Raw genomic sequence first — 13,896 nt, 5'->3', positions numbered from 1 at the left:
AGCAATCAAATGTTAATGCAGTTTTGTAAAAGTAGTTTTAAGGAAATATTTCAGGCTTTATTCTCTCACATAGCATTCTCAAGAGCCAAAGAACAGCTTTCTTTTTCTGCACAGTTGAGTCTTAAATATGGCATTAAGGCACAACAAAACACGTTTTTACTGGCCCTTTAAAATACTGTTTACAATTGTTTTGAAAACAGCAGATTTGCCACCAGCCACCCAAGGCATCCATTAACTGACCTGTTAAAAACAATGTCTGGGACTATCTTAATTCCATTAGACTACAGGTGTCTATTTGGTTTTAGGGTAATTTGTTGGGTTGGGTTTTTTTTGTTTGTTTTTCATATAACCTCTAGAAGTTCCAATGAATTATTTTCTTCTAAATGCAACTGTGAAAGAAAATGATATCATATCACAGAAAAGGCATTTAAATGAATTTCAACTGGTCCCATTATTTAAAACTTAATTTCTCTTAGATTACCTAGTGTTATCATGCATTTTCATTTTCCTCTTTTTCTCTGTTTTTTTTTAAAAACAGCTTTTTTTCCTCATTCACTTTGCATTCTCCACAATCTTAATTTCTTATAGGTTAGTTCTTGCTAAAAGATCACCTCAAATCAGTGACAACAGCCATCTTCAAAGGGGGTATGCAGTGTCTGAATGGCATCCTCCTTACCCCCGAATTACTTCCTAATAGTTTGTTTTATTGTCTGTTTTCTTTCCTGAAAAATATACGTTTTCCTATGAACAAGATAGTATGATCCGTTCTGTCTTGCTTTGACTCATCTGACACAAGCAAGTATTATTTATTTGGACAAGTAATTACTAATTTTGTCTGAGGGGCTTATCTGCTCTCTTTTTCCTCCTCCAAATCTCAGACGATTTCTGAGAAGAAATTCAACAGATATAAACTCTGCAATGCAAATTATCATGACTTTTGTAGTCCACAACTCCTGAAACAGGTGGGGACAGTGGAATTATATGGATAACCTAATGTAGAGATCCCTTATTAATTGCTAAGTAAGTAACATTTTCAGGTTTTGTCAGTATTGTCCTTGTTTTGGAAGGTTGTGGTTCTGAAGGCACCATGTTTTAGGACATAGAATCATAGAATCGTAGAATAGTTGGAGTTGGAAAGGAACCTTAAGGTCACCTGGTTCCAACACCCAAGCATCCTTTGTGCTCTAACTGATGAAGCGAGGAGCAGCACTCACTCCTTTGGTTGCAGTGCTAAAGCCAGGGTTCCTCCTTGACCACAGGACTGGTAGCAGTGGCCGCTTAATCATTTTCTGCTAGGAAGGGTTATATTTCAGTGAAACACTTTATGAAGAGGAGATGAAGAAAAAGCAGGAGTAAATGCTAGGTGCTTTATTTAAAGGACATCAGGGGCAGGTGTCAAAGAAGTCAGTGGAAAGCCTGGTGGGTTCCTTTCCTTCAGAACTCTTTGTGTACATGTGCACATCTGAGCAGTACCTGCTGGCTTGTTTTAAAATAAACCATCTTCACCACACAGGCACAAAGCAGGTGGAACTTTCAGTACTTGGCACACAGTACCTCACCTTCAGTACTTGGCATCCGTTCAGTGCATTTGGCTCCCAGTGTTGCTTTTTGCTACGGAAACAGATCACAGAGATTACGGTAAGAGATGTAGCTTTGCACTGGTGGATGTGGCACACTGAAGCTGGTGGAAGATGAAAGCATCCTGTTGTGTCCACCATACAAACAATTTTTTCTTCCCATCTCCTGCAAAGTACCAAGACTTGTGCATGTCCTTGAGTTTGTGCCTCTGTTTCACATTTCTACTGTATGAGCCAGAAGACCAACATATGGTTTCACTGCCTTGGAAGAAGCCACAAAGTCTCCAGAAAAAAAGCTATTCTTAGCCAATCTCACTGTTGGGGTAGCATAATTCCATTAAGGGGAACAGTGCTTTTCAGAGTCTGATGAGGCTTAGTCCTTCCTTCTCAGCAGCTTTGCAAACGGACCCACTTACTTCAAAGATTATTTTCCCTTTGCACTTCTTAATTCAGTCTTCAAAGCAGAAACATGTTTCTTGTATGTTGCTCTGACATTTTGAAGGGGGCAGAGAAAGGGTAGTGGATCAGCTGTAAAGAAAGCTAAGGAGGGAAACTGGTATAGCAGCTGAAGGAGGAACCAGTGGGGAGCTGAAGACCTGCAATAAAATAAATAAACCCAAGTTCTGTTGTACATGGCTGTAACTTGCATTCTATCTATGAGATTTGCACCCAGTGGCTGAAATAGGGAGTAACTTCTGGTGCTGCACTTCAAACACGTATTGACAGTGTAAGAATGAGATCACATATGGGAACTCCCAAAATTGTGCCTCCTGTCCACCTGTGTGTAACTGCTCTGTAAGCATTTGTATGACTTACTGCAAGAATGGCTGTACTGGGTGCACTTTGAAAGACTAATGAGACAGGGCTGAGGTTGTAAATTAAGACACCTAGATGTAAATGTTGATGTATAGATGTGTACATGTGACCTATGTGTCTGAACCAATATCAAAGTCACTGTGGGCGATGGAAACCTAAAGTGACTTAAGCTAGTACCAGTTGGGATCCTTGTATATCTGCATGGGACTTGGTAAAGTCACCAGGAGAGCTGTGCTGTTTTGTTCTGAGCTGGGACCTGGAGGTTAGCAGATTTAGAATTGTAGAATCATAGAATAGTTAGGGTTGGAAAGGACCTTAAGATCATCTAGTTCCAACCCCCCTGCCATGGGCAGGGACGCCTCACACTAAACCATGTCACCCAAGGCTCTGTCCAACATGGCCTTGAACACCACCAGGGATGGAGCATTCACAGCTTCCATGGGCAACCCATTCCACTGCCTCACCACCCTTACAGTAAAGAACTTCTTCCTTATATCCAATCTGAACTTCCCCTGTTTAAGTTTTAACCCATTACCCCTTGTCCTATCACTACAGTCCCTAATGAAGAGTCCCTCCCCAGCATCCCTATAGGCCCCCTTCAGATACTGGAAGGCTGCTGTGAGGTCTCCACGCAGCCTCCTCTTCTCCAGGCTGAACAGCCCCAACTTCCTTCCTATCTTCATACGGGAGGTGCTCCAGTCTCTTGATCATCCTCATGGCTCTCCTCTGGACTTGTTCCAACAGTTCCATGTCCATTTATCTCAGGGGCATCCAAGGTGCCCCTAGGGAGAATCTTTCTAGCAGTGATTTTCTTCACCTGTGAGGCCACTCAGCTCGCCTTTATGGTTCAAGTGGGCAGGCTGTACTTTGGAACAGCTGGGTGACAGGCTGGCTATCATCCTGCAGTCCCTGGGTATCATCATCTTTGATGTGGGGCAAAGGGTGTGACTGACAAGTGATGTTTTATTCAAGAGTTAGATTTAAGGCAGAGTTATTACTGTGCTTGTCATGTGAGCACCTCAGCTTTATAATCCCCAAGGGAACAATTTTTATTAAAGTTTTTTTTCCTCATTATGCTCCTTAGTAATTTGCCAAAACCAGAAAAGCCAGTGATTCACCAAAGCCAGTCCAGAGTCATAAGGCTGATTCCCAGAATCATGTAGGTTAATGGTTTTCTCCTCATTAGATTTTTACTCTCTTCTATGGTCCTGAGAACTCACCTAGTCATAATGCCACTATTTCCAGTATATTCTGTGGGCTCTAACATACCCTCACAGAACATAATTTCTCTTCTGAGCCCTTTCCCAAGCCAGTGTTGACCCACTTCAGCTGTTCTTACAATTCTGGGAGTACTTTTAGCCTCTAGAGTACAGACCCTTTATGAACTTTCCCAGCTCTGTATGTGTGTCTGTATGTGACCTCCATGAGAGGTTATACCTCCTAGTTTGAAGCTTTAATTCACAAAACCCAAAGTGTTTGGAGGACAGAAAAGCAGCAGTGAGGTGCCTCACACTATTTTCAAGAGGAAAAGCTGGTGAGGGGTGCTGCATCTTCCCTGGTTGTGGTCCTACCCACAGGAAACAGGAAACAGGCAGGCAGGCAGAGTGTTTTCCCAGACACAGATGAAATATTCAAGAAGGGAAAAGCTGGCAGCACTGCTACTAAACCTACCCACTCAATTCCACATGGGAAAGGTAGTTTTTGATTCCTTATATCCATCCATCATTACTATGTGCTATTGCCAAACCCAGGAAAAACATCAATTTTGAAAAAAAAAATTACTTACAGAGTTACCAGGTTTGCCCATCTTAGATTTTATTTTATTCTCCAGGTATCCAGATGGAAGCAACACGTTTGATGTACTTAAACCTACAAATTTGATTTCATTTTCAGGTTCAGCATTTAGACACATGTAATTTAGCTTGTAACGAGAGGTTCCTGCCTCAGAGCAATGCCTTTTCAGGTCACAGGCAAAAAGCCAATCTCCAGCTACTTGTATTGAGCTGTACTTCAAAGTCTCTGAAAGGATTTAAAACGGAGAAAGTTTTTCACATTTTTAGTGATGAATCAAATGATCAGAAGGTGAATTAATGTCAAAAGAGAAAAAAAGAATTCCAAAAGACCTTGATGTGGGTCTTTCTTTGCAGCCAGATTCCTGCAAGGTGCTCTGTGCTGGTCAGCCCTCACACCCCCAGGAAGCGTATTGGCTGAACAGATAGTAGCAAATCATTTTTAATACCTCATTTCAGGTCTTAGGAGATTAATTTTATCATAAATTTGGAAGCCTGATTTAATTGCACTAATTATATTTTCTCCTGGGATTTGATGGATTACTACTTACCATTTTCTCGCTGTAGATAATGAATCGCACTGAGGCTTTCTCTTACTCATACCTGCTGAAAGTCTGGGAAGTGAGTTGTGATAGGCATTAAAGAAACATGTAAGAAATTACCCTAAATCATTTGCTACATGTTCTTACTCCTTTCATAGGTCTGTTCTCACGTGTGATGATAATGATTCCGTTCTTCTGGAAATAATTGCAGAAATAATTCTCTCTCTATGGGGAATCCACTGAAGAGAGAGCATCTTGCAGACATGCTGTCTTCATGGTTCCTCTCCACATCTCTCTATTATCATCCATCTTCATCTATTCATTTTTGAACCAAATGCCATAGATGTGGAAGTCATTATGGCCACCACACCCCCTGGTACTTGTGATTCCATCAATGTAATCATGTGCATGTCAGGGGCTTGGTTTCACAGCTGCTGAAATTTGCTACTGAATAGAAGTGGGGATTAGGTGACATCCTGTCATAGAATAAAGTTCATCAGTCGCGTTCAAGTGCCAGTCACCAGGGTATCTTGTCTTTTGTACAGCTTTGAAAATCATGTTGGCTTCTGCTTTCTGAATGATCTTTCCCTGCTTAGCATTCATCTCATGCAAAAAAGCTTATAATCAGTATTTATCATTTATGTGCCAAGAAAAACAATCCACTCCTAAAACTGAGTAACCATTAAAGTGGTGTGTTTTCTGTCATCTTAATTCCTCTTGTGCATTTCTTTTCTTTTAAACGAAGTTTTGTTTTCTTGAGGCAAGAGGGATCACAAAGTGATTCCCCACACCTACCTTCATATCTCCTGTTACAGTTTTGCTCTGAAATGTTTCACCTTTCCTACTGGCTTTTGCAGTCAGAACAGTAGGTAAGTTAAGAACAAGCGCATCTCTGGTTCAGCCTTGATGCTGAACTGCTATCTGGGCTTCATTTCTGACTTTCCCTTGCATCCTTCCCCTCCCATGCAGAAAAGTAAGGTCCCTTGCTCTGGTGAAGAGGCTCCTTCCTGAATGGTCCTCTTCAAACTGGGGGACACAGAGGTTGGGGGAAGTCTGTGTAACACCGCTTGGGCAGCTGGACATTGTGTGGACCATCAGGATTTCAAGCATCAGTTGTGGCTGCCAGGGGGTTTCTTCTGCTGGCTGGGGGTGAGGTAGGGTAGGATGCTGAGTGCAGTGAGCTCTGCTGGGACCTTCATCGCTTTAGTTTCCTGAGCTGAAGAAAACAGAATTTTGAAAGCTATTCACACTGTAATTTGTCTTGTCTGGTTACTCCCTTTCATAAATTGCTTTTTCTCAGATGCATTATCACCTAAAGGTGGATCCCCCTTTCAGCTATGACAATCATTTTTTCCTTAATTAATCTTGAGAGTTTGTTCATTTTCATGGAACAGTTCTTCGCGAGAAGAAAGAAAGGCACATTTCCTTCAGGAGCAAGTTATGAACACACTAAATTGAAAAGCAGTGATGTTCTGTCACATTAACTTGGTCACTACAAAGCAGCAGTCACGCTTGATAAATGGCGACATTAAGAATAACATTAGAGAACACGTGCACAGGGTTGTGATGGCAACCAGGGTACCTAACTGCGTGGTGTTACACAGATTACCCTCCTCATTTATGCCTTCAGGAATGATAAATGTATGGGGGAAAGAAGAAAATCAGTATTTTCTTCATTTTTTCTCACAGTTGACAAAATATGTGGATTAATCCTGTAACTTTAGTGCTTTAATCCTGTAACTTCAGTGCTATCAAAAAAAGAGTAACCACACTATATTAAATATAGAAGCATATGACACCTAGAAGAATTTATTGCAGAAATAATTATATAATTATATACTTATTTATATAAACGATGGTTGTGGGTATATAATGTTACATAAACCCACACGAAGAGTTTTCCAGGGTGTCTGTCACTGACATACCCAAGTGCTGGCACTGCTGTGTGCAGGAGGGTGACTGACTATTTAAGACTGTAAGTGGCAGTGATCATTATTTTCTTCTGCCTTTGACCTACCTTTCCCCGTTTCTGAATGGTTGGTATTCAGTGCTTCCTTTAAGCCAGTTTTCTGCATAGGGCTTGTTTATTAAAAGTCACAGACATTATTATAAATCACACCACTGTCAATGAATCTCTTTAGTGGGTCATATTGCCATAGAGTCTTGGAGGTTTCTGACTGGAGCCGAAGCGCAGACAGCTTTGAATGATGTCCTCTGATATCAGTGGAGCCTTAAACAACGGCAGGGGATTTTTGTAGAGCCCTTGGTGTGATTTTCACTTTTTTATTGCAATCGATAGTAACAGCACTGTTCCCACACAGCCTGGCAAGGTCACGTTTAGGCTAACACTGATAGCTTCCATTATCCCAGCAGTGCCTTCTTTTGGTCTCTCTCTCCTATATATATTTCAAATCAAATAGTTATTTCAAAAGAATGTCCTTATCCTGCTTTAAAACTGCCCTTGGCTGTGATGGCCAAAAGAGCTTAAAGCCATGTAAGCAACCTTTGTGCTGGAGCTAGTGCCTATGCATTTGAGGTGTAGAGCCTTTGGTTTCCATCTTGCCATCTGTACCTCTGCTGTATGCTTACTGAGGCAGGAGCTGCATTTGTGCTCCATGCTTTTATGCAGCAGCTAAAGCAGAGGACTCTGGTTCATTAGTCTGGGTCCTACAATGCAAGCAAATTATAACAGTTTTAACATACTTTGGTTTATTGTTAGTCTGAAGGATAGCAATGTGGGCAAGGCCAGCTTTGGCATTTTTCCTTTAATTTCTGAATGGTTTAAGGCAGTGGTGGGGCTCAGTGGGTTTGAGGACAAGGAAGTCCCATAATTACTGATCTTACAATTTCTTTTCTGTCTCCTTTTTCTATTTTTTTTTTATTGCAGAGTTAAATGTAAGGGAATCTGATGTAAGAGTGTGTGATGAATCGTCATGTAAATACGGAGGAGTGTGCAAGGAAGAGGGCGACGGCTTGAAATGTGCGTGTCAGTTCCAGGTAAGGGCTGCTCACCTTTTTGTTTGCCGTTTTTGGCCAATCTTTCAGGTGTATTGAAGTATTTGGTAGAAACTTGATAGAAAAAATTGGAAAAAAATTGGTAGAAATTTGGTAAAAACTTTGCTCCTCAACAGGCTTATATAGTCTAACCATAAACTCCCTCTTTAATGGCACTGATTGGGATGGTATATGACTGACCTTCACCAGGGTCTGCTCGGGGAGGGAGTGAAGAGTATAGTGTCATGTTAGCTCCCTGCATGGTTTTGGTAAGTCAGGCAGGCAGCAGCACAGAGCAACATGAGGAAGAACAGAGGGCCACCACGTGCTGGGTGCTATGAGCAGAGGTGGGAAGTGCTAGGTAACAACCATCTCTGCCCCCTCACTTTGTCTCATCCTGCCCCAAGACCTGAGATGGGAGGGAAGGCGACCTGAAGCAGAGCGGCCAAGCATTGTCACACACACAGGATGGAGCTTTGTAATTTAAATGCGGTACTTATTATGGATTACTTACTTTCCATACATAGTATGTGGATGACTCTTCCTGCCCTGCTGGTGGCTAAATGTGGTATATAAGACTCAGGAAAATCTTAAGCACTTTGAAAATCAGATAATAACAGGAGCGCCAGTGATCATAAGGTTTATGAATGAAAACAGTGATTTAGTCCCACTCAGGAAAATAAAAAAGGGCAGAAATTTGATAAAAACATCCCCTGAACTTTTAAAACGTGGTAAATAGCAAGCTCAGTTTGCTTTGCTGGTTTCTGAGCCTCTAGTTTACAGTTTTTATGACTGTCATGGCAATCCTTCCTCTCCACCCGCCCCTGACTTTTTGCAGAAAAGAGAATACTTTCTTCTTTGAGGTTCTTTCTGTTTACAATGTATAGTCAGGACAAATGTGTCAAGCATTACGAGACTGTTGGTAAAACTGGAAGAGGTGGCAGTGTTATCAGCCAACCCTGGCGTGGGCTGTCGTTCAGTGTTTTAAAAATAATCGTGTGTTCTGTTTCCAATAAATAATAAATCAAGGGGAACCAGAATAGCAACAGTGCATATGTGATCTTACACTGGTTTTGGGTTCCAGTGTTTCAGAGCTGGCTTTTGATGTTGTGTTGTTCAGGTGGGTACCTACGCTGGGGCATTCTGCAGCTTAGATCCCAGAACAATGAGATCTGACTGCCTTTTAAAGGGAGAAAACGTTCATGCAAGAGATTTATCCAACACCCCTCACTCTCTCTGTAATTTTTATTCATGAAAGATGATGAGACTAAAATACAGTAATGATTAAAAAAACAAGAAATAGAAATGAAACCCTAGGCTAAGCAAAGGTTTCATTTATTTTCTGCAGGTGGTAAATTATACAACTTCCTAATATTGAGGTCATGAAAATTCAGAAAGAACTAACCCATGTGATAAGCTGATACTTTGTCTCAAAGAGCCCATTTTTAAAACCATTTATTTTTAGGCTGCATATGAGTTTATTTGTATTTCTTGGAAAATTTATCCAGTACTCTTAGGAAAGTCTAAGGATGAGGAGAAGGTATTGTATTTTTCAGAAATTGCCGGTTAAATTCTTCCTATACCTCTCAACCTCAGTTATTTGTCTGCAACTAGCAGCACCAAAATGTCCCAGGCAAGAAACACCCAGTCCAAACTGTTAGGTTCTCTGTGTGTGAGACTATCTGATAGCTAGCTATTTATTTTTCTGACATTGCAATGCTTTGGAAAGAAATCAGACACATCTGTGTACAGTGGTTCAGCTGAACATGTGATGAAAGGAAGAGGTGGGGATATCAGCCTGCTCTCCCTGAAGTGTGTTTCCTATTCCTCACAAAAATGCGTATTGATTCCATCTTCTTTCCAGGCACCTCCTCTCCTTCCTCTTCATCCTTATCTGCTCCCACTTCTGGCCTGGCATCATTTCTCCACTGTTTGGTCTTCTAAAATTAATGAGTGTTAGTTTTCCCTCCTAGGATCCCCCTTGGAGATGAGTGGCTGCCAAATTTCAGTGTTATCGTTGGAACAGCTATAATGTTGTGTCAGCAAGAGCTCTGCAGGCCTCAACCTTTCTGAACACCGTGTAGGCTTTCTCTTGCCAAGTCATAAAGTCAGATACCAAAGTTTGACTCCCCAGAATCAGATTTACACATTAGATGGCAGGAGAAGTGCTGAAGGGTTCAGTTATGCTCTGCTTGCAGTGACCTTGATGGCATCCTGACTTCCTTCAGGCCTAGACAGGAGGCCTGACTAGGAGGTGGGGGGTAACACACACTTACCAAGCTTTTGGAAAGATCTTTTGCTATATTTTGAATGATGTTCAATTAAAACCTAAATTAAAACTGATCAACACCTAGTGAGTGTGTTATGGGCTGGTGGGTGAAGGTGAGGTGAGAAAGAGCTGTCATGGGGCTCTTTTGATCTCAATAAAAAAGGCTCAACAGCAAATGGGTTAATAAGATAACTGCTTTAATAAGACAGGATAGAAAAAGGAACATAGTGAGTAAACCTTACATCTCTTCAGATGCTGGGCATCCTGCAATCACGCAGCATTGAAGGAGCTTGGATGGATTTTCCCATGGTACACTATGGAAAGCAGATCCCATCCATGAAGAGATGCTTTACCTCTTGGTCATTCAAGCTATTAGAGGATTTCCTCAGAAGAAAACAACTCTACTCCTAAAGGATGTTTGCATGGGTACTTTTGGCTGTCCTGTACCAAATTGCTAAAGGCTTATCAAACTGTAAAAAAAGAATCACTTTGCCTCTCATTTTCTATCTTCAGGACAGAAACCTGAAATTATAAAGCATCACACAGCAACTTTAAGATTGAATAAAGAATTATGTATCAAAAAGTACAGTACCCCTCAAGAGTTGCCTGTTTAATTATTCCCTTGAAGTGACTGTTCAGAATGAGATGTGACAGGACTGATGGCTGTGGTTGGATGTTTGAGAGCTACTTACTATGGGAAAGTATTACAACGCTGTTAGAAATAATATTCAGACCTGGCAGCATGACTTATTTCTGTCCATGCATACTTAGTTCATTGTCAGTTGGTCATCTATAGCAGGATGACAAAGGAGGGAGGATAATTCCCTTCAAAATTATGTTTTAAAGATTGAGTATTTTGAGGTTTGTGTATGCCAAAGCATAAAGAAACTGTTGTGGCAGAGACTGTCATTTAGAATTTGGAGAAGAAACTCGTGCCCTTTTGGGGGCAGTTTAACTTAACTGTGTGAACTCTCACTGGTTGAATTGTACCAGTTTAATCATACACTTTGTATGATTAAGAAATTTGGTGGCTAGTCTGTATGTTTGCTCATTGCTTCTTGTTGCCTTGGGGCTTTGAAGATGGAAAAGATGTCTGGACTTACAGTTACCATTGCAGACCCAAACAGGGCAATGTCTCTTTTTCTGTGCAGTGAAGTGGGGTTTGGAATTCCAGCTCAGTAGGGAGTGTTGCAGCACTTGCAGGTGTTAGGCAGATTAGTGGTCTCACTGTGTTTCCCAGCATTTTAATGCACATTATATGTACAAGAGGTATATAATCCATCTTTCTTAGAATGCAAGAAAATAGCAAAATACAGGCTGCTCCTACCAAAGCCATTTTGAATGATAAATATTCTCTTCTTCCTTTCTTCTTACAAAGTGCACCAGTGCTACTGACTTTGAGCTTGATTTTTTCAGTATAGTAATACAAAAGCATAATTATAATTGTTGACCAAGTAAAACAGACTCATGACACTCATTAAGTTAATGGGGATGGTGATTAATTTCTATCTCTCTTGAAAGATCATTCCGTGGCCAAAAAGATCAGCAAGTCTCCCCTTAAGCACTGTTCACCTTAAATTTTCCTTTGCTCAGTTTCAGTCCCTTGTACCCAGTCATACATTCTTGTATTATCTTGAAGAAATTTTGTCTTTCCTCAGTGTTTATCCTTCAAATACTTCTAGATGCCTGTCATATTCCCTCTAGACAGTACCAAGTCCCACCAGAGTTATTTTGTTCTTTTAATCTTTTCTACTGAATTCTTATGTTCAGCCCTTATGGAGTTGGACTATTATTTCAGTGATCCGAAAGGAATACAATGATATTGAGAAACTAATATATTTCAAGTCTTTCTTTAGTGAACAGGGTTAAAAGTTGCTGCTAATAATTCATATTTACACAACTATCTTCCTGTATGTTAATATGCAGTTGAGATTAATCTCATGATTTTTTATGACTTAGTTACTTTATACTTTCTTTTTCAGTGTCACACAAACTATATTCCTGTTTGTGGATCAAATGGAGACACTTACCAAAATCAGTGCTTCCTCAGGAGAGCTGCTTGCAAGCATCAGAAAGAGATAACAGTGGTATCAAGAGGACCTTGTTATTCTGGTATGTAAAACATCACTTTGTGTCACTAATGAACAAAGTTATATGGTTAGCTCTTTAGTTTTGCCCTTAATTCCAGAGATTTTAATGTTCACGCTTTTCATAGAATGAAATATTGTGGAAATGTTCCTCTTTTTCTTTTCTTTTAGCAATCCTCTTTAGCAGTGGAATGTTTCTATAGAGAAGAAATCTGATATATCTTTTGATATGCTAACAGGTTAATAAACAAATAGTAAAAGTAAAAATACTTTATCTGAGAAAATAGTTAGTGAATGCTTCTGTTGTATGTATAGAGGAGCCTTGATATTCATCAAAAGGCTTACAAATTTGGAGCAGACTCCAAATTAGTCATTTTTTTAGGACTCATTTTTTGGACATAGAGAATTAGTGTGACAATCAGCAAGTGGCACTGACAGTCCTGGCTGCCACTTGACCTGTATCCAAGGCACCATCTTTGACTAATTTCACTTTAGGTCATTACTCTGAAAGGATGCGTAACTGTTACAAATTCATTGTACCTCTTGTTTCTAATGGACTGGCATTTTCTGTCTTTTCACACACTTAAAACACAGATTTTCCACACACTTAAAATACATGGGACAAGTTTTCACTGTTTTGAATATTGCAACATGCACTTGGACACAGGAATGTTAGCCACCAGATGTCTTCTGGACTTCTGGACAGATTCAAAGCTGGCAAGACGAGACACACGGCTAGCTTTCTCAGAATTAAATGACTCAATAGCATCAACAATTGCATTCTTTGGTACATAAATAACACACACAAAAAATAAATTGTGGGAAATCCCTCATCTTTTGATACACAATAGTTACTTGGATTAACATAGGCAAGGTTACATCTATATGGCAGCCAAAAGCATGACCATGGGTCAGGTGTACACTGCTAGCTGCCTTTATGTTGGCTAGTCTAGATATTGCTGATGATTTAGAAGTAGGAGCCTGGAGCTCACCAATAGCTGCAACATCCTACATGGAAATGAGGGTAAGTATATGGGCAGTGTACCTAGGCCAAGTCCTTGCTGCTGCCAGTCTCAGAGCTACCTCATTTAAATGCTACATGGGTCTTTTACACATGCTGCTCTAATGCCTTTGACTGCAGCACAGACCTATGCTGAGATTAGGAGCTGTTTACTAAGCTCCAAAACAATCCTAATACTGTTGGTCCTAATACTGAGTGAAACCTGTATTTTGTGCCCAGCTCAACCACATAATTCCAGCATACCTAAGGCAGATGACTGAAGCTACCTTCTTTCCCAATCTCACAACTGTAAGTTATCTCTAGTCAGAAATAGGACAAAAATGCATTGCAGTCTTGGAGCACTCACATATTCCTGGAACAATAGCCAAGGGGTATGAAGGTTTGAACTGAGAGTATGTGTTTGTTGTTTTTTTTTTTTAATTTCATGCTGAAATTATTTTAAGAAACAAACTCACAGCTCAGAAGTTCCTTATCCTCACTTAAATAAAATACTGGGATAATGTTTGGGGAACAACAAAAAAGTGTTATTTTTTTGCATGCATTCCACCCTACTAAGAAAAAGACTTTTTGAAATGAAAAAACAATTCTTCTCAGCCTCAGGTTGCTGGCAGCTAATTCCTAGGTTACTCAGCTAGTCTGGGATTTCTTTTTTAACCTTCCTCTCCTTTTCTTTAAGTCCTACATAAACCCAGGAAACAGCACAATTTTTAGCACTTAGTGTAATAGTTGTAGACATGCTGAGACACAGCTGACCAGCAAGCACTGAAAACATGTTTTTGAAACTGAGGGTGTGATTCAGC

At 40.3% G+C, this 13,896-nt stretch overlaps 1 protein-coding gene across 1 annotated transcript in view; it reads left to right on the top strand.

The window, feature by feature from the left end:
• TMEFF1 (transmembrane protein with EGF like and two follistatin like domains 1) overlaps window positions 1-13,896 on the top strand; it is a 120,434-nt gene that overhangs the window by 63,081 nt on the left and 43,457 nt on the right. The window contains exons 2-3 of the mRNA XM_062608963.1: window positions 7,613-7,722; window positions 11,971-12,100. Coding sequence (XP_062464947.1) covers window positions 7,613-7,722; window positions 11,971-12,100 — 240 coding nt within the window. The remainder of the gene's footprint in view (window positions 1-7,612; window positions 7,723-11,970; window positions 12,101-13,896) is intronic.

This window comes from Pezoporus occidentalis, unplaced genomic scaffold, assembly GCF_034315485.1.
Source record: "Pezoporus occidentalis ecotype Australia unplaced genomic scaffold, CSIRO_AGI_Poc_V1 ctg132, whole genome shotgun sequence".
NCBI classification, from domain to species: domain Eukaryota; kingdom Metazoa; phylum Chordata; class Aves; order Psittaciformes; family Psittacidae; genus Pezoporus; species Pezoporus occidentalis.
Note: the sequence above shows the minus strand (reverse complement) of the source record. Positions and strands in the feature narration are given on the sequence as shown.